This window comes from Seriola dumerili, unplaced genomic scaffold (assembly GCF_002260705.1).
Source record: "Seriola dumerili isolate Sdu_G_001 unplaced genomic scaffold, Sdu_1.0 BDQW01000088.1, whole genome shotgun sequence".
In the NCBI taxonomy this organism is placed as follows: Eukaryota; Metazoa; Chordata; class Actinopteri; order Carangiformes; family Carangidae; genus Seriola; species Seriola dumerili.
Genome location: NW_019174343.1, coordinates 5,490,617 through 5,511,402, shown reverse-complemented (window position 1 = coordinate 5,511,402; position 20,786 = coordinate 5,490,617). Strand labels below are relative to the sequence as shown.

The 20,786-nt window shown below is 38.5% G+C and overlaps 1 protein-coding gene across 2 annotated transcripts in view; it reads left to right on the top strand.

The window, feature by feature from the left end:
• The window catches only part of LOC111221724 (contactin-4-like), a 159,931-nt gene that overhangs the window by 73,923 nt on the left and 65,222 nt on the right, over positions 1–20,786 (top strand). For both annotated transcript variants that reach the window (XM_022745247.1, XM_022745246.1), the window contains exon 5: positions 9,431–9,526. In XM_022745247.1, coding sequence (XP_022600968.1) covers positions 9,431–9,526 — 96 coding nt within the window. The remainder of the gene's footprint in view (positions 1–9,430; positions 9,527–20,786) is intronic.

Sequence of the window (20,786 nt, the reverse complement as noted above, 5' to 3'; positions counted from 1 at the left end):
GGTTCTAATATTTTGTTCACTCGGTTTACTTCAGTGAGGAAGATCTAATAGATATTAAACTATTTAATACCACCATAAAGATCAATTTAAAACATGACCATAAAGTTGAATTAACACCACTCTAAAACACTTTCAATAATAAAAAACACACCTTCATATATTTACATGTGATTATGTTCTCTTACCAACTGTAGAAACACAGCTGTGACACAAAGACACACATCACCCACCATCCACTGGAAGACAAAGAGCATCCTTAAGGAGTCGCAGGTTGTGGTGAATTTCACGGTCACGGTTGGACAGGCTTGTTGAAGTATGATAAGTTGTGCTGGCATTAGGGAAGCTCATATGTCTGGGATGTGATCATCAGCCTAATCTGGATCATTGTTCGTAATGCCAGCCCAGGTTTGTAATAAGTGATGCTAATGGATCTAGATGGGACATCACGTTTACTTGTTCTGAGGCTATTAATCATTGTTAGCCGCTTCCCTTTTGAAAATGACTCTGAAGCGTAGAAGTGTAATTCGGTGTAGGAAACATTAGCACAATTTTACAATTTTTTTTTTTTAATGAAAATTTGGAAGGAGTTACACTCACTCCTTTTCCTTTATGTGAAAAAATTTAATGGATATATTATTTGAAATGTCCCTTGCAGGCAAACAGTGTGCTTTCAAGCTTTCTTTTGAACTCAAAGTGAACATGTGCACAGCTGTGTGTGCTTAGAAAAGCATGCCTTTGGTGAAGCCCTCCCCTCGGCGTCCCCCCCTGCATCCAAAGGCATCGGCCGTATCATATTTTAAATTATGCTTTTCGCTACTCTCCTCGAGCCCTTTTCACAACAATGCTTCTTTTGCTCTTTTTTTGGCTGGCCAGAGTGGATAGATGGTGAGGGATGCAGGGGGGTGGGATTGTATGATTTTACCACTATTGCAGCATGCTTTCAGCATGGGCGAGGCCACGTCCATGGACGTGGACAGGGACAATCAGTGGCTTTAGTGAAGTAGACACCACCACTTCACAAATCACAACAGCTTTGATCTCAGCCAAAAATAATGCCAAAAAGACTTTTTTGGAATAAATTCAGTACCTTAGATGTCTCTTGCTCTGGTCCACTTTGTTCTAGGCTTTTTTTGGGGAGGCTTGGGTGCTTTTATCTAACCTTCTATTGCGCCTTCAGATGAAAGTAAGTGGTGGGGCTACTGAAAAAAGAAGCTTCTGTTGCCATTTGGAGTGGCCAGATTGTTTCAACAAGTCTCTAAATTTTTTTTCCATCAATTCAAGCCATGTTTGATTAAGAAAAAACTGAATCTTCGAGAGTGGAGAAGGGACAAACGTGTAGTTAATTCATCTAGTTAATTCATCTAACTAAAAGGTGTAGAAAAGTTGAAGAAAAAGGAGAGCAAATATTTCAGCTTACAAGCTTTCATCAGTGATCTCTGATGAGCCACACCAGCCAGAGATAAAACCCACTGACAACAGGGGAGTCAATTAGCCTTGCTATAACATTAATCACCTTTGAGTGACAGTTCAGAGATAGCCAGGCAGCCAGCCTTCCTTAAGAAACCACCGAAAAGTAGCAATTTATAAAATATGATAAGCTATAAAAATAAATCACCTAATTTAAGCACAGAGGCCAGATTGAATTCTACACACGTCATAAACCTCCAAGAAAGCGTCTTAAATTTTCAGATCTTCAGACATCTTTGCTCTGTCTTCAGCGACTTTTCCACATCCCAGAAAATATAATTTGGAGAGACGGTGATTTGCAGAGTAAAAATGACTACAGACAGCGAATTTGTCATCACATCTATGGACCCGCACTCAGATGCTCAATTATGCTGGTGTGGAGACAACACGTTGTTTTTTCCGGGAAGGAGCAGGGACAAACAAGTGCATAAATCATATTAGTGGATTTACATGTTATGTGCAGTTTAATGCTGCACCTCTTTTCCCACTTTGATGGTGCATAAATAATTCATACTTGAAATGCTCGACATAACCATGCAGGCACGCAGCTGGCCACCAACGTTGATAGACTTTGATATATAGTTGAATGTAAGTTGAGACGTTCGGTGACCAAAATTCAGTCGTATTTGACGTGTAGACCTGACGATATCTGCCATTGATATTTTGTTGGTTTTAAGTTGTGTTGCTAAGTAACCAAAATCCAACGTCTTCCCAACATCTCATGCCAACGCTACCTTCAAATATAAAATACCGACATTCCGGTGGTGAGCAATAACCCGACGTCTGCTAAACGTCACTGTATCAAATAGCGAATGTTGGGTTCAACCAGTTTTCCTTGAAATGTGATCATTTGAAAAAAAGAAAAGAGTAGAATTTGCTAAGATTACTAAGTATTATACACGGAAAAATGGCAAAAGGAAAAGATAGAAATAACTGCATGCAATAATACAGTGATATGTCAATAGTATTTCCCTGACTAATGGTCTAAGGGATTCACACAAACAACAAAAATCTAACAAAAACAAAAACTACATTGTTTATTCTAAAGCAGTTAAATTAATTCGTCCTCAGGTTGAAAAATCCCATATCCCCTAAAACAACCTAAAACAATACTGAATAAATGTGAATGTCAAATGTTGTCAATGGCAGTGGTGGAAGAAACGCTTTGATCCTTTAGTTAAAGTAGGTATAATTGATATTTTACCCTAAAGATGTCTCTCATGACAATGTGAACACAATGTGAAAGGGATCGCTCACAATGATGAACCTAAAAAGATTAAATTAACAGGCCAGAATTATCTGCAGCTTCCTTCGGCTTTACAGAGCTTTATGTTGTAAACACTAACAACTGCTTATTTTCTAATCCAACATTTATGGAGCAACGTAATCATTCAAGTGGAGTGGTGTTTCTGGTCACCTTATAAATGTAATGACTCTCTTTCAGCTATGTTTTTGGTCTCTACTAACTCCTGAGGGAAATCTGGCTCTTCCCCAGCTAGTCTGCCATGCCTAACTGTGTCTGCCATTTGGTTCTGAGCAGGTAGTGGTACAATGGCCTTTTCACTGGAAAACAGCTGCCTGCTGCATCTGAAACGACACTATCAGAGCTGTGAGAGTGAAGCAAAACAGTGAAGTTGTTGACCAGACAGCTAAACAGTAAGCAAAACAAGGCCCTTCTCCCCTGATTACTCAGTCTGTCTGGGTGGCTAGCTCAAGGAAGAGTCCTGGTTGTTGCAGGCCACTGGGCTCTTGGGAACCTTCAATGCAGCAGTAAATTTTTTTGTAGCCTCCCCCAGATCTGTGCCTTGAGACAATCCGGTCTCTGAGCTCTGCAGGCAGTTCCTTCCTCCTCATGTCTTGGTTTTTGCTCTGATATACATTGTCAGCTGTGAGACCTTATATAGACAGGTGTGTGTCTCTCCTAATCATGTCCAATCAGCTGAATTTACCACAGGTGGACTCCAATCAAGATGTAGAAACAGATCAAAAAATCAAGAGAAACGGGAGAAAGAAGATTTTTTTCTATTGCTGCAACATAACTAAATTTGGAAAAGGGTCTGAATACTTGCTGAATGCACAGTATTTCAAATCTCGCAGGTTAGGAACCTTCAGTGGTACTCAAACTGTGGAGCAGACCCCTCCTGCGGGGTATAGAGCAGGCATGACTGGGGCAAAAAACACTGTGGAGTTGAATAAATCTGCTTCACGCAGGAACAATAGACCAAGAAGAGTGCTTTCACATGTTCAGCGCTGTCAAGATACAGGTTTCAGACAGAAAAATGAAATACAAAAAACAGTGGACAGATTTCTGACAGGTCAGAAAAGAAAAGCAAGCGATGCTTATCAAGCTAACACATCAGTCAAAGCTGAAGTGAAGAAAATATGATGAGGCCAGTCTTGCTGTCAAGTTCACTGCCAGTGTAACAGAAAATCATTGTGTCTTTTATGTCCAATAGCTTGCATCATAATGTCGTTGGAGACAAATAACATTTACCTAGGCTCAACCTTTTCCCATCAGCTCCCCACAATTGCTAAGGGCTGATTGAAGCTAAACTGGTTTTTAGAAGTGGGGGGGTGGGGGCATGACAGATAAACTCTGAAAACTTCAGAAAATCCCTGTCTTAGTGTTACTCAGAGTCTACCACTACACCAAACTGCTTTCTCAGGCAACAGTGTCTCTCTCATGCCCTCTTTTCAGTATCTCTTAAAGGTTGAAGACCTCCACTGTCACACACCTGTGCTCCTTCCACACAAACACAAACAGGTCTTGATAAAACCTAATGCAGCACAGTGACTCAGCTTCTGCTACAGCAGGTGGGCAACTTCAACACAAAAGCTCCCAGTTACCAGCAGCTCCTGGGGACTCAGACTCCATTGACACGGCCGGTTGTGCTGCCATCCAGCCAGAGCAGAGGGAACCCAACATGAACCTCTGCCTCGCTTTGCTACACTTTCTCAGCAGTGGACTCATACAAGTGTGTTTTGACAACTTGCTTTTAAATGTGAAGTAATCCATAGCGTGTGTACACCAGGAAGGCATTTGGGGTGTCCATGGTGCTTTTCCTCTGCTTGTGTGCCAGGCTGAGACGCCCAGGTGGCACAGAGAGGAACACAAAAGTCTTGCTGCAGTTTTTTTATTTGGTATCTACTAACCTCACAATATATCTAGTGATACCAAGAAGACTGCAAAGTATATGTATCATTATAGGTAGTCCAACTGTATGACCAATGAATGGAAACAGGGTTGAAAATTAAAATTCAATTCAAAGTGGCATATATAAATCTCTCTTCTAGCAGATTTTTTTATATCCTTGAGGTAGTCTCATCCAACTGACCCAAATCTGGCACTCATCTTTGGAAAAATATCAGGAATTGCTTTCTTAATTGGGCTTAAGAGTCTTAAATAGCTATTAGCTGAACTGTGCTTGTGGGTCAAAAAAGAGATTTAGAGGTAATTAAAGGCTGCTTCTTAATTGACTTGTCCTGCAGCCAATATGACATATATTAACTGACCTTATAGTCCTCTTCATAAATCAGTGAGCCCAATAATTTTACATTTAGATCACTTGGAGCTGAACTAATCAGTAATCTCATTCGAAAGTGGATTGGTTGCAGTTTTGCAACGAGCAGGTCTGCAAAGAGAGCACTCATGTCCGCGCCACTGCTCGCACCGACTCGAGAATATGCTGCAAATTACAGAGCAAGGTTAATTAAGGTTAATTAATCCAATTTGGAGACTATGTATGGATAAATTTAAGACCTTATATCACCTGTCATCACATTAATTCACTATTGCCTGTTATTTTGTTTGATACACATTTATAATTGCACTTTGACCTCAGAAGCATGGAGGCATCATAAATATACAAACTAAATACAAACCCAGGAAAAATAAAATAAGCAGAATAATCAAACATAAAAAAGTATTTCTGGAAATGGAACGAGACAAGTATAAGGAATTGATTTTGTATGATTTGAAGCTATTTAATTTAAAAAATATTGCTATGTAGCTGCAATTTGTAGCAGCTGATTCAAATTTTCCTGCTATTTCTTTAAAATATCTGTACATCAGTTTGAAAAATTGTTTATCAGCTGTTTTCAGATGTAAGTATTCCCAACAGGAAGACATGTATCCCCTCCACCCTCCAACCCAGTTATCAGAGCAGACATGGAGCCTCCATGTGATGTATGAATTACATTTCCAGAGCTCCACCAGGATATACACCATTAGTGCAGTGAATCATTGGAAGTGGTTATGACCTGCTATTGTTTCCATCAACTGTCATACAGAAATTAGTTCAGTTTAACAGTACTTTTGGTGTCAAAACCATGCCACGAATAGCTTTGTAATCTTCAGTGGTGGTGGGCGTGATGAATGAAAGGTAACCTGATTACCACTGGAGCTATTAAAATCCCTCATGTGTGACCCGCCGCAGAAACCCTCTCTGCTTAGCAGCGGAGCTACAGATTGCTCTTCGGCTCATATTAGTGGGTGTGTGTCACTATTGATTTCAACTCTTTTTTTCCTACTGCAGGACACAGGGTACAGTAATAGCCCTGATTCGAGTATGCAATTATTTAGCAGGTTTATAGTGGATGTCCTCTGCTACATGCAACATGCTTCGCTGAATATCACTTTTAAAAGCAGGAAAAAAAAAATTAAAGAACACAAACAAAGCACAAATAACAAAAGGGAGGAAGGAAAACGTGTTGGAGTATCAGGAACAGATCCAGGACCAGCTCCTTCTGAACCACCAGCTGGTAACGCTGCAGTAACACTGACCCCCCCTCTCCTCACTCAGCTGTCTGTCCTGTCATTGTGCAGTTTGGGTTGGACACAGGTTCACACATGAACCGTGGAGCTTCAACAGAAACATCACACACTAACTGATGAAGGTTCTGCTCTAAAAACCAATAAAACAAATTATGTGACAGTGTTTAACACAGAGCAGGCGATCCTGATGCAGCCAGTACATGATTCTATCCACCTGCTTTTATGCCCTTTTTCAATTTGCACATTAAAACTTCTGAGTGGAAACATTGGAAATTTGAAAGAAAATTGGACATATCAACAAAAGGTTTTTCTGCTCTGCTGAGGTAGAAAAGTTGGTGTAGAGATAAAAATAAAATGTGGTAAATTGCAGTGGTGAATTAATTAGACTTGGTGAATTAATTGGTGAATTAATTATGACATACAGTGATTTAAACATCACTTAAACGTCCACTGAAGATATGAAAAACAGGTGAAGTGATGAGACTTTAACACTCCTCACATTGATGTAAGAATACATTTCATAATTTCATGTTGTTTTTCGCTGTTTAAAGTTTGACAGACACTTTTAGTCTCATTGCATCCTTTTCTCCTGCAGTGGTTTAATAGCACCTGAGTGAAGAATTAGCATCATCAGCTGTTTATCTCAATGAGCCAACTCCTAATATTTACATAAGAGTAATGAATGGAAACACACATCAATTAGTATTTTCTTTTACTGATTTTCTGGAAGTTTGGTTAGATATTGCACCACATTTGGATGAAAACTTGACTAACGTCTAAAAGTCAACAGGAAGTGAATTTCATTCGATCTCCTGTGGACATTTAAGAAACACAAATATAGTGTCAAGATTTCCTAGAGATGTTCCCAACAAGTTGTCTTTACGCCCATCTATAAAGCCTTGCACGGCCCTAAACCTTTGTTATAAATAATCATCATACATGCATCCATACATTTTATGTTTGTCTGACATTACCCAAGTTGCCAGATTGTGTATGAAACATAAGCTAGACACATAATCCACACACATACATACAAATTCAACCCATCTGTTACCACAAACCCGATTCAAGTGGTGTGTGCAGCTGCTGATGTTTGACTGTGGAATTAATTGTTGTTAAATTAACAAGTTTAACATGTTTATCTAATTATAATATTAATTGACGTGATGGAATTTAAATCCAAAAATTTTAATGAATCTTTTTATGTGTTTATTATGTAGCTATATTGTTAAGTTATTTAATTTATTTTAAACACACAGCAGGTATGTCATAAGCATAGCTCATCCTAGGGCTGTGCAATTAATCAAATTTTATTTTCGATTACGATTTTGGCCTCCAACGATTATAAACACGAGATAATCGAGAGAAAACGATTATTGTGCGGCCTTCAGTTTCACAACAAATTTCAGCCTCCCTACAAAAACCATCCGACGTTATCGGTTCTGCCCTCGGTACTGAAGGATTTAGGAAAATAGATTTTGTATTTGTTGTTGCAACATAAAAGTTCTCTTTCACAGTCACCAACTCCATTTCTGATGAAGACATTCATCTATGATGCATTTTTGCTTTTCCCTTCGCAGAAGTTCATCTGCATCTTTCTCACTGACCTTGTGTGTGAGGGGTGGGGCAGCGCTCTTAGTGCTCAGATATCTTTAACTTATATTGTGTATAACGGGAATAACTACATAGACACAGCACTTTTTATTTTGAAATCCTTTTTTTTCTGTTTTTTTTTCCAAAGTCAATGAGAAATTGTGGTGAATAATCGTGATCTCAATATTGATCAAAATAATTGTGATTATGATTTTTGCCATAATCTCTGCAGTTTTTATAGTTTTTCACTCAAAGATTCCTTTATGTTTGAAAAGCAGGTCAGTTTAAACTGATCTTCACCCAGAAGATGCAGAACTGGGAAAGAATGCAAATGCTCAAAAAGAATTAAACTACAATGAATGGTTATTTTTTTTTACACAATCAAAACAAAAAAAAGCTTTACATACAGTATAGAGTCAACGTTAAAAGATGAAGCGACAGTGGTACATACAGACTGTAAGCTCTTCTGGTCATTCAGCCTTAAACAAACCTCATATTAAAACTTAAAACTCCCAGTCTGAAAGAGTGCTGAGAGATCCCTGAGGCGTGTGCGGATACATTCATATTTATTTTATATTATATAATATTTATTTATCATAATAAAGCATCCAGCCTTCCACTACCAACTTAATATCTGCATAGTTTTAACTACTAATATCAAAATAAAAAAAGATGAATGCATGTAAATACAACATATGATGTTATCTTGGATGCCTTGGCTATCTTGTTTGCTGAGTCTTTGGGTGTTGTGTTTGTGTTGTTAACCTTTACCAGCATATTTCTTTCAGTTTCCTTAGGCACTGCCCCAGAATTTTTCTTCTTTTTTTTTTGGCATCTTTTCTGTGTTAATTCACTTTACATCACAGGGTGTCTTTCCATCAAGTCTTTCAAAACTTGTTAACCAGTTACTGCTGTCTTCTTCTAGCAAAAGTCCCACTGGGGCCCTTTAATTCACTTCCTTTTGATACTAGTGGCACCATCACAATATCCACAATATCCACAGATGCACACAGGGGGTGATTTGGCCTGAGGTAAAGCCTAAGGCTGTTTACCACACAAAAATTTTAAGTTTGTTGCTGCAGGATGTTCATTTTTTTCACTCTTGACAACGTTCCTGAAACTAGTAAAGACACAGAGCGTGTAATGATGCTGTATTTGTGTATGATTTGTTTGTGAGGGCGGTGCAGTGGTTCAGTGGTTTGCGCTGCTGTCTCACACACAATGTGGGTTTGAACCTTGGCCCTCTGAGTTTACAAGCACTGTATTTGTCAGGGTTAAGCCTCAGTTTCCGCCCACAGTCCAAAGAACTATAAGCCAGGAACTTTCTGGTGCAGTGTGAGTGTAGAGGTGTGAGTGTGAGCTCTATAATAAACTGGTAACCTGTTGTGAGTGTTTCCCACTTGCTGCGTGCTGCTTAAGCTCCACAGGCTGTGACCTTGAATAGAAATAAGACACACAAAAAAATAACAAGGAAGAAAGAAAAACATGAAAAAAAAAAAAAAACAGTAATTTGTTCATGACAGCACTTTGATGTGTTCAAGGATCAGATGTATCAGCCTCTGACTTGTTTTATTTACTGCCCTTTTTATTTTTCAGACTTGGAAAACTTCAAGACTCACAGAAGAGGCTCTGTATCCGTCCGTGAAGGTCAAGGAGTGGTTCTGCTGTGCGGCCCTCCACCACATTCTGGAGGTAAAACACACAGTACACCCTAATCTTTTAAGACTTTTCAACCCAGTTGGTAGGCAAACAGATGTCTGTGTTAAACTGGAAATTAGTAGCCGGCTGACTGAGAAACACAATGTGAATGAGCTCGTAGCGTTTGAAATGTTTTCAGAGGGGAATTTTCAGTTGGAAACTCTTAGTGTTTGGTTGGGCCTGTGGTGTTTAAGATCCAGCTGTTTCAGTGGCACCTTTGACATGATAATCAACACCTTACATCTGTCGCTATGGGGGACTGATAGATTTCCAAGTGAGTTTTGCATTGCTTAGGTGTGATCACTCTTGTGATCACACCTCTGTCAGGAGCCCACAGCTCTGCTTTGATTTAAGCCTTATTTTTCATTTTCATTTCAATGTTGAATTAAAGTCTTGTGTAGCTCATTTTATTCATCATTGTTTGTTAAAGGGAAACAATGTCCTGGATGAATTATATGTATAACAAGGTACAAATAATATCCTAATTGGCTAGCTAGATGAGAAGATAAATACCAATCTCATATCTGTATTAAATATAAAGCTAGAACTAGGATTAACTTGGTTCAGCATGACATAAAGACTGGACTAGTTTAAAGCCTTTATGTTCTGTAATGTGACATATTTCGGAATGAAATGGAATAAGTGGGCAGGGTATAGTTACAAGAAGCATTTAAATCAAATCTTGAGCTGTAGAGCGGACTGTTAGCCTCCACCTCTCACAGCAGCACTGTCAGATCAGGAGGCAGAAGACGGGGGAGAAAACACTAAGTCAGACTTCAACCAAGCTCTCTGGGAAATATAAGCAACATTTTTGCTGACTGATATTCATACACACGGCCCTCACCTGCGATCAGGGCTCTTCTGTAAAATTTTATTCAAGTAGAAGTAAAAAGTGGCCATTGCCTCCAGCATCCAAAGACCGCGATGCTGCAAACCCACCAGCAGCATCTTTATCATTTGGTGTGTCCTCTCTGATTTCATCATGTGACTTTTGTCGTTACTCTGTAACAATTTTGACTTTAGATCTAGTAAATTACCAGTGAAAAATGTAAATATACTTACTTTAAGTTGAGTTGAAAAAACACTTAAGTAAGAGTGAAATTAAAGATTTTTTAGTAAATGTAACTCATTACTTACATCGCTGCAAATGATATTGCTCTGCTAGTTACTTGAACCCACAATCTAAAGGTGCAGTGCAATTTTATGTGATTAGTTTAGCTGCACCAAATCCCATTTTCTCATTAAATCATTTTATGTTTATGCCGCTGGGTTCAAGATGAGTCATTGAAAGTGTTTTATTGTTTTACAGGAGGAGAAAAGAGGATATTTTATATACAGTCACTAGAATTTTTGACATATATTTTACAAAGTTTAAAAACATTAAGTTGTGGTTGTACAGGTTGCACTGGACTGTTTCTTTGCCAAATCATTGAGTTCCAGGTAGTCATGCTAGCTGTTTCCTCTTGCTTCCAGTCTTTATGCTATGCTAAGCTAAGCTAACCGTCTCCTGGCTTAGCTTTATATTTAGCATACAGGCACAAGCTTTGGTCAAACTCTTGGCAAGAAAGCGAATAAGTATATTTTCCAAAATGTCAGTCTTCTTTTAAAGTGTTGCAAAGGTAGTGTTGTGCAAGACCTGGTGTTTTTTCCAGAGTTGCCACACACTCCACAGATAAGAGAGAAACGTGTGGCATGACTTGGATGTGCCAGCTGGCTCGTATGAAGCTAAATTTCTGAGTTAAAACTTGGTTTTCCTGCAAATTTCTTCATATTTTCTGACTAATTGCAGCAGATGTGTCCTTTCATAGCTCCTTCTCTTCTCTTACCGGAACTGCTACATGCCAACAGCTGCTTGGATTACTTTCCCCCAACTGAGAGCCACCCTAAAAGATTTCACTGATTCATGCATTGGCCTGCTGTGGTAAAAAATGATACTTGCCTGGAATCGGTTGTAATTGTTTGGAACTTGTATCCTTTTGGGGTTTTATCTGGTGAAAGCTTGGCAAGCTCTGTGGCAATCTGGAGTTTCAGATTTATTTGCAAATAGTTCGGCTGACATGCCTGTTTTCGATTGTCCTCTATACTTTGAACAGTTGCTTCGCTGACTCTTTTCATATCTGCCAATTTGCGCTGAAGTAATCAAATTAAGGTTTGGTTTTTAAGACCAACGGGGAAATAATTCCAACATGTCAGGCTTCTTCAGGCACATGAAAAGCCCCCACAAGACACTTGTCTCCTCACTAATATACAGAGCCTATACAAGATGTCAATTAGAAGTCCATTTCCGTGAGTTACATCCCTCAGCTGTAACAGAAGCTATCACTTGTCATTTGGTTGTTGTGTGGATCTTCCTGCATTAAGCAGATGCACTAAACACAGTGTGTAATGTGTCTTCTATTTACACTAGCTTTGAAATATGTTTAAAATACATATGTGTTTCTATATTTTGGCCCAATGAGAATCTGGCATGGAGAACACCCAACCAAATCACTATAAAACTTTTACCTGTACCTGTCTGAACAGACTGTATATCAACACACAACAATATATTTAGCTCCAAGTACATTTAACCATCCACTCATTCAGAATAAAATATGAAACAGCAGATGCCAGATCAAGATTCAGCAGGCTTCCCCGCACATCCTAGCCAGGCAGTTGGCACTAAGCACACACACACATACACACAAACACACACACAAATACACGTTCAGCCAAGCTGCTGGTCAGGGCATCAGTATTCAAACTGGCAACAATGAAAAGCAATCAGTCAGCAGGCAAAGAGCTAAGTGTTTTGCCAGTACTGGTTTTTCTTTCTTGATCTGATATGTTGCTTTTGTTACATCTCAAATGGTCCTTTCATGTGCTGGAAGCAGGAAATAATCTGGCAACGTAGATTTGTTTCTTCCACGTCACGCTGAAGCCAAAGTGATTGTCTTGAAGGAGGAGGATAGGATATCCATTGACCAAAGAGCCCTGTCATTAATCAGCCAATTGCAGTTTCATTTTGTATTTACATACATTGACCACGAAGCGCCGTCATTAATCAGCCAACTGCAGCTTTGTTTTATATTTTGTGTAATTTACATTTGATTGACCTGAAAAGGAAATGAGTGGCCTAAAATACATGTATATTGAATCAAAATGTCTTACTAAAGTTAGTTATGCTTGGTGATTGCTCACTCTCTGAAAGTGGTCAACGCTTTGTTTACTGGTAGTGGTTGAAAGGTTATGAACTCTAACTTGATATTACAAATAAGTCATTGGTGTATAGCCAGAGTACATTTGGTGCCGGTCTGTAATTTTATATTTTGTCATTCCTGATATATCTTATTCTTCTGTGCCATATAGCTTAATTGTTTTCCAGATCTATAAAAGATGCATCAGTGAACCACACTGTTGCACTGGATGACATGTGCCTTCATTACCATGAACACACACACTGTAGTTTGATTTGAATCATTCCCACATACACTGTCCAGCTGCTGGTAATTGAGCATCAAAAGTGTATTAATCCAGGGCTGAAAATAGTCCCTAATGAATGCACGATTTACTCATGTTTGAGTGAAGTTCACTTAAAGCTACAGTGCCTACTGCTTCAGGTAATTATGGAGCGTTTTTGAAATATGAAACTGTAAATGTGTGACCTGTTTTTAAGACTTCTGCAGGAACCACTAGTTCTGGGTACTAACACATTGTTGCTGTGCTCTTATATTGGGATTTGTGAAGAAACACCAGATCGATCCTTTAACTACTTTTGCAGAGAACTGTGTTAATGTATGCTGTATATATTTTATATTTTTTCCTACTATTTAGCCACTAGTTTCACTTCATTACCATATATGAAAATCAATGATCAGGCTTTTAAAAATTTCTTGTTGTACAATCCATTACAGTAAATATCTGGTCTGCATTAATCAGTCAGTTACATTATTTCTATGTGATAAAGCAATGCAGACTTTTTAAATCGATGTGCAATTAAGGTGCATTTTTAGGCAAGAATAATGTAATGTGAATAGACTGTGCTAGATTTTGTTAATTGATCCTGATTTTTATATTGTACAGAAATTAATGGAAGTTCAGAGATGTTTAGAGTGCAGTAAATACAGCACAGTGGCACACAAAGACTAACCACATAAACAACCCACTGAACATTGACACACCACATGATGGGTAGTCTCAGGCTACACAGCAGATGTGAGCTCTCCCTACCGCCAACACACTAACACACTTTCATACTTCAATATTCCCTTGAAACTTCTTTCCCTCTATCTCCATACCTGCCCATTTTTGCATGCTCTTTCTTCTGTCCAGCACGTCTTTCTGCATGGACGAACTCATGCTGCATACAGCGGGCAGGACAGCTGTCTGCCATGCATAATGTGTCCTCTGAGAGCCCCCTCTGGCAGGTGGAAACCCACCAGAGCTATGTGCATATGCCGAGGGTCCCACTACTATGGGAAGGTCTACAAACATATGGTACTGAATAGGGATGTCCAGAGCTTTTTCCTTGAATGTGCCACCCACATGCAGAATGTGATTAAAATGCAATGAGGTCCTTGTGAATGAGGGAAGTTGGCTTAGGTGGACTGACAGTCATTATTGTCTTGTTATTGGCTGTCAGGCTACCGATGCCACACTGAGATACATCTCCTCTATGCCAAAGGAATGTCATGAAATATGGCTTCACATGACTGAACATACAAAAGATTTTCTCCAGGTTTAAGCATGCAGTGGTGCTCTACAAGCACTGAATATGTATCATCATCTTTTTTCATGTTTTATTTTCTCATATATAGTTAGATATTCAGGGTTTGGGGCGAGGTAGCTATGCTTTATTATACCTGCTCAAAGCAGCCGGATGCAACATGAAACTGTGCAATATTCTCTCCATTCACAGACAGGGAAATTGGCTCTCAAATATGACCTTCTAATGGCCATACCAGGACACTGTCACCCCTACAAACTTAAAAACACAACTGTAAATTGTGAGGACAGGAAAGTCTTCTCTCCAGGTCAAATACCCCTCAGAATCATGAAAAATACATTTCATGAATATAAATTGTATTCTGTCATCGTCATCATCATCACTTCTCGTTCACTTTTACGTCTCCTGGAGATTTTTGTATTTCCTCACATCCTTCACAGCATTCTCTCATATCACGGTGTTGTAGTTGACCTTTTCCTCATTAGTTATCTTGTTTCCATCAATTTATGTGGAAACATCCACCATTACATATTTTCTGACGGGCCTAATAGATTTGCAATGAAATAATAACACAACTCAGATTGATGGCTGGGCTGCTTCCTGAATTCCTGCCCCCAGTAGAGCATGAAAAGGCACAAAAAAACCTTTTCACAGAGGTACCACGACCTTTCACTACTGTCAAATACATAAAAAGGAGATGTTGCTTAGACGAGTTTTAACCAATTACAAATCCCTGTATACATCATAACTTCCCATTTGCCGATCCAAAAATCTCTTAGCTTCCAATTATTCCTATACAATATGAAAATCCATAAGTAAGTCAGCTAGGAAAATGTAGCACACTCCGCCCATATTACATTATTCTTGCTTGTAAATGCAGTTTAATTGCACATTGATTTTAAATGTCTGCATGGCTTTATCTCATAAAAAAATAATGTATCTCGCTGATTAATGCAGACCTGATAATCACTGTAATGGTTTACACAGTTGAAGAAAGTTTTAAGCCTGATTATTGATTTTCATCCACGGCAATGAAGTGAAACCAGTGGCTCGTATGCAGTATTAGGAAAAAGAAAATAACCAAACCATCTGCTACAGTGTGAAACATATGGGTGGGTAACACAAAGGACAAAACAACAGTAGCCCTGTAGTTTCACAGTGGTGAGCTGGTGGTACTGCTCTGATTTGAGTGTGTTTTGAATATAGCACCTACTCTCCAACATAACCTGGAGACTTTTGGATATTATTCATATTCTAGAATAATGTAGTTCATAGGTACTATATTAAAATGTGGTGAAAGTCACAAGGTATAAATACAAGATTACAGAGATATTAAAGTAACATTTTAAAATATTATATTCATGTTATAAAATTACTTATAAGAACCTAAGCATGTTAAGCTAATTTTAAAATAGTAAACTGTATCAGATGTATTCTGAGTCACTAGAGAGATATTATAGGAACATTATAACAGGGCCTAAAAAGATAAATCAAGTCAACTAGTGCTCCTGATTTTTTTTTTTTTTTAGCTCAGTACAAGCTGTAAGTAAATATTTTGTTTGTCTGGAAGCTGATGGATCTGATGATGAAGTGCAATTTTACAGACAAAGATACGTCATTACACCCTGATTTGCACATGCTGTCTTTCTGGCAGAACATACCACAGTAAAAACCACAGTGTCTGAGTAAGGTGTTGTTTCACCATGAATCAGCTTCAGTGTGTAGTTCTCTACTGGACGGATGGACAGCATTCTTCCAAAAGATATTCTCTCATGTGAGGTTTTGATGATGGAAGTGGTGTCTAACTTGTTGCTCCAAAATCTCCCATATGATAAACTGGGTTGAGATCTCATGATGGATTCTCTTCATACTCAAACCATACCTCAATCAAACATTCAGTGTTAACATCTGCATTGGTTATGTTTTTCTTTCTCATTTAAGTTTTGCTGCAAAGTCTGTTTATTTCAGTGGAAGGTCTGTAATTTGTGAATTCACTCACGTTTACAAAGGATATACATGCAAATCTTTCATGAGGTCGAGGTCAACTTTGAGAGGCAAATATGTGCCATAGACCAATAGCAAATCATCAGTGCTGATCTATAAGGGAACAGAGAGCTGGAGAGTCCAATACAAGAGAAGCTGTAATACCCTGTTAGCTGTGTTGCACTATTAGCTTTTATTCAAACTGCTCCACAAAAGATGCAGCAGACTGGCAGTTTAATAAAAAAAAAAAAAAAAAAAAATTTGATTCTAGATGCTTGCTGACATAGAGACTATGAGTAGGTATAGTTAGCCAACTACTGTAGCTGGTGAGCTAACTGGTAACGGAAGACCTTTGTTCTCTGAGTTGGCTAGCTTGCTAACTACAAGCTAGTTAGCGTGGACACTAATGGGACACTAGGTTCACACAGTCATCCAGCTGCCCAGGTTTGGGAAACTATCAGATCTGAATAGCATTTAAACAAGAGAAACACCAGCAACCTCAAACGAGACAGTGCGCTCAGTGTAGCACGGCAGCACAGCAATGAAAGCCCTGTCAAGAAATAAAGGGGTTTCTGTCCGCTGAAAAGTTAGAGGGATTTAACTTGAAACAGTTAGAGCAAGTGGTGAGTTTGTATTAACAGGTAATGCTGTTACTTTAACACGACAGACGGGAGCGACTGAAAACGAGCCCAGATCAATTTATGAAGAAATGCAGCATTGTGGATCCCAGACTGAGGCTGTGTTCTGTGTGAGAGACAAAATAAGAAAGATATTCTGTCACTTTTAATTTTTTCTTTGAGCGATCAGTTTACAAGTAAATATAGCCAAAATCACAGCACAGACGTTGCCTTTAATTTATGTGTTTGGTGTTTTTGTCAGACAACGTCATGGTTATAAAATCAGGATTTTAGCAGCAGCTTGGAAGGGACTGTTGGTTAACTTGTAGGGCTGCGTTTCAGTCACTGTTTCAAACTTGTTCCTTTGTCTGACAACAGAAACAGAAAAACATGTAAATGACAACAGCTTTATTGTGAATTCAGCTGTATTAATATACTGTGTATGTGAGCAGATAGAGGAGAAGAGAAGCAAACCCGCTGACAGTTGGCAGAATGTAAATAGGATGCGATGATGTCAGTTGTGGCCCCACAACAGTTCTCACCTACATCCTCAATAGCACATTGACCATACACGGTCCAGCCATATAGTAGGTTTTGACCTAATCTTGTTTGTTGTCAGTCGCATAGCAACAGTATTCAAATTACCACTTAAGACTTTCAATGTCACATACAAATTCCTTTTGAAGGCACTTAAAGATGAAGGTATTCATTGTCAAGGTTTAATCTGCCCATGCTCTGATTAAGAACATGTTTATTCCAGTGGCATTTGCTGATGATAGTGTACATGACTCATATTTAGCAGTTTCTCTTTTTTCCATCAGGGATCATTCTGCTCTTAATCTGATTATCACATGACACATTTCAACATCTCCATGAGTAATTTCCTTTCACAATCCCATATTCAGTCACCCCCCCCCTCCCCCCCCTTCCCCTTCATCTGTCTGAGTACTTCAGCTCTCTGAAATAATATCACATGTCACTGTCATACCATCCCCGCCAAGCTCACAGAGCCTTTTCTCCAAACCTTTACAGTTTTGACACAATGTAGCAGTTACCTTACAGTGAAGACAAACTTCAGTGACAAGCAGCCAACAACATGACAGCAGCATGAAATGGGATATGCTGTACTTGCCGAGAGTGACACTCCGAGTTGATTGGAGTTTCTAATCACGTACGAAAAGGTCACAGAAGAGTCTGACTGTAGCGCGCGCACATTTCCCAGAAGACGTGTGTGAGTGACATGCTTCTGAAATCTCTTTTTAAGCTCCTTAAAGTTTACAGTACACAAAGCTGTTGTTATTGTTGCATTTGAAGTGTGTGCATGACTGTGTGTGTGGGGTGTGAAGGACACAAAGAGAGGCTGTGTTAAAGGATGTGGAGCATAATGTAGCCTATACATGCTCATCTGATTCCATATGTGTGTATTGATGTCGAGGACTTAAATCAGACATATTTGTGGTTGATGGTGTGTAAGCACCTCCATCCTCTCTGCTTGGTTACAGTCACACGTCATGTCCTCAGGCTCCCTGGTGCTGCTACATAAACACAAATCCCTTGGTGCCCGTTGGGATTTCATCCCAGAAGAAATGCGCTGTCACCTGCTGTGCAAGGGGAAAATAACAATTGTTGAAAACATGACAGCTTTGTCCACAGCACCTAGCTTGCTTAGCAGAGCACTGGACTGCAGGCTTAACTTGAATCCATAACACCTTATAGCTGGGTAACCTTTACAACTATATTACTGAGTTTGCTGTTGCAGAGAGTTCAGCTCAATTAGTGGGATTGTTCACTGCTGTGAGACTGTGAGCGTTGCACTGAACAAACCAGGTTCACTTGAATTGTGGATGCTTGATATCCTGGTCAAAAACTAAACCAATAAAGTGGTTTAGTATTTTGTTTTTCTGCAAGAGTTGGGATAAAACAGTTTTTTTTATCCAGTACATGAATCCTTTACATTTGTTGTGCACACCTGTTATCTGTAAATATTTCCTGGAAAAATCCTCTACTTTACAAAGAATGTCCAAGTTTCTAGAATAAAGCTGACCTGGGCAGTTAACTGCAACTACTCTTATTATTTTCAATGTCAATTAATCTGACTATTATTTTTTCTAAATTAACTGTTTAGATGAAAACTAGTAATCACTTTTAACCAATTCCAATTTCACAGATCCTGAGGTGACAACGTGTCAGATATCTTGTTTTATTTGACTTATCAAAGCCAAGAGTCATTTTACAATTATATAAAACAGAGAAAAGCAGCATCTTCACATTTGAGAAGATGGAATTTGTAAATTAATCATTGCATCTGTAGTTTAGTTCATTAGTGTCAATAATCTGTCAAAATACCACATAATCTAGCAGTTAGCACCAAAATAGCATCAAAATAAAAACAAAATGGCCTTGAAGGGGAACTCCACCTCTTTAAGGTCTAATTACTGATTTTGTGGAATACGACTGGATATCTGAAAAAGGTTGTATAAAAGTCATGTATGTATTTTGTGGCACCAGAGAAATAGAGCTGTGTGAAGTCTGATAAATTTCCTCTAGTAATGTTACTTGAGGCCTCAAGAGATATCACCGGTGTAAAAATTGGTTTGAGTTGAAGACTACAGGCTTAAAAATTAAAAAAGGAGTTAGAAAGAAGTGAACTTATAGCAAACCTCTGTAGATTGCTCCTCATCGCTGCTTGAGGCTAGCAGCTCGAGGCAACATTAGCCACTAATAGTATAACACACCTGAATCTCTGACTGAAGTCTCGGTGTTGCATTGCAAGTACTGGTTTAGAAGAGGAATACGTGGAATAAAAAAAGATGATATCTCTGGCGCTGCTGCATTCATTTTGATCCTTTTTCTTTAAACTTTCCATCATGAATCTGACAATGTTACAGGATTAAAATGCTAAATCGGTGTAGTGCTCTTTTAAAAAGTCAATGAAATTCAAGCTGTTAATTGTGGCTTCCCAGCTTGTTTATGTATATATGCTTATATTGTTGACATATGTAACAGAAATATATATCCAAAAGCTGTGATTATATGTTTATATCATATACAGTAGGGTTCAAGACATAGACGTGTTTAAACTTAATGAAAAAAAAGAAAAACATAAATAAGCATATAGAATTTTTATGTGTTTTTTTGATAAACTTGCATATATAAATTAAATATATATCATTAACATGTTGTATCATATAAAATCGTATAAAAAATTAATCATATAGATGTTTTTAATATATGTACTTGCACAGATTTTACTATGGATATTTCATATATGTTATAAAGTTATATCTTCATATATGTCTATGTATGTGTCATAATAATAATATATTCCCTTATAGGTGACATATATGGCATCTCTTCTCTTCTGATATAGGGACATAAATGTCATACTTTACATTTATGTAGGGGCCTTATTATTAATGTATATTTTTTTTTACAGATAATTTTTACTCATGGTAGAATGAGGTTACTGATTTGACCTGCAGCATTAGTGTAGCTGTGTGTCTCATGTGTGAAGGACCTCTGAGGATTCATGTTGTCCCATGCATCCCAGTGAGCTCAGTTTTACCTGTTGAAAGAATGATGCAAGCCAGAGCCTGTGTTAAAGCTGCATCAGATAGTATGTTGCAATCCTGTTTCTCTCCCGCAGGGAAAGGATGTGATACTCATAATATTTGGATTTCTCAGTGGCATGTGTCTCTGTTGTGTCCTTTCTGATCGAGCACTTTATTAGGAAGTTCATATTAATACTGGGTGGGGCCTCACTTTGCTCTCAAAAAAGCCTCAGTTCTTTGTGGCATGGATCCAACAAGATGTTGACATGATTTCATCACATCATTTCTGCAGATTTGTCAGCTCCATATTCAGGCTGCCAATCTCCTGCTCTACCACATCCCAGAGGTGTTCTACTGGATTCAGATCTGGTGACTGGAGAGGTCACTGAAGTTCACTC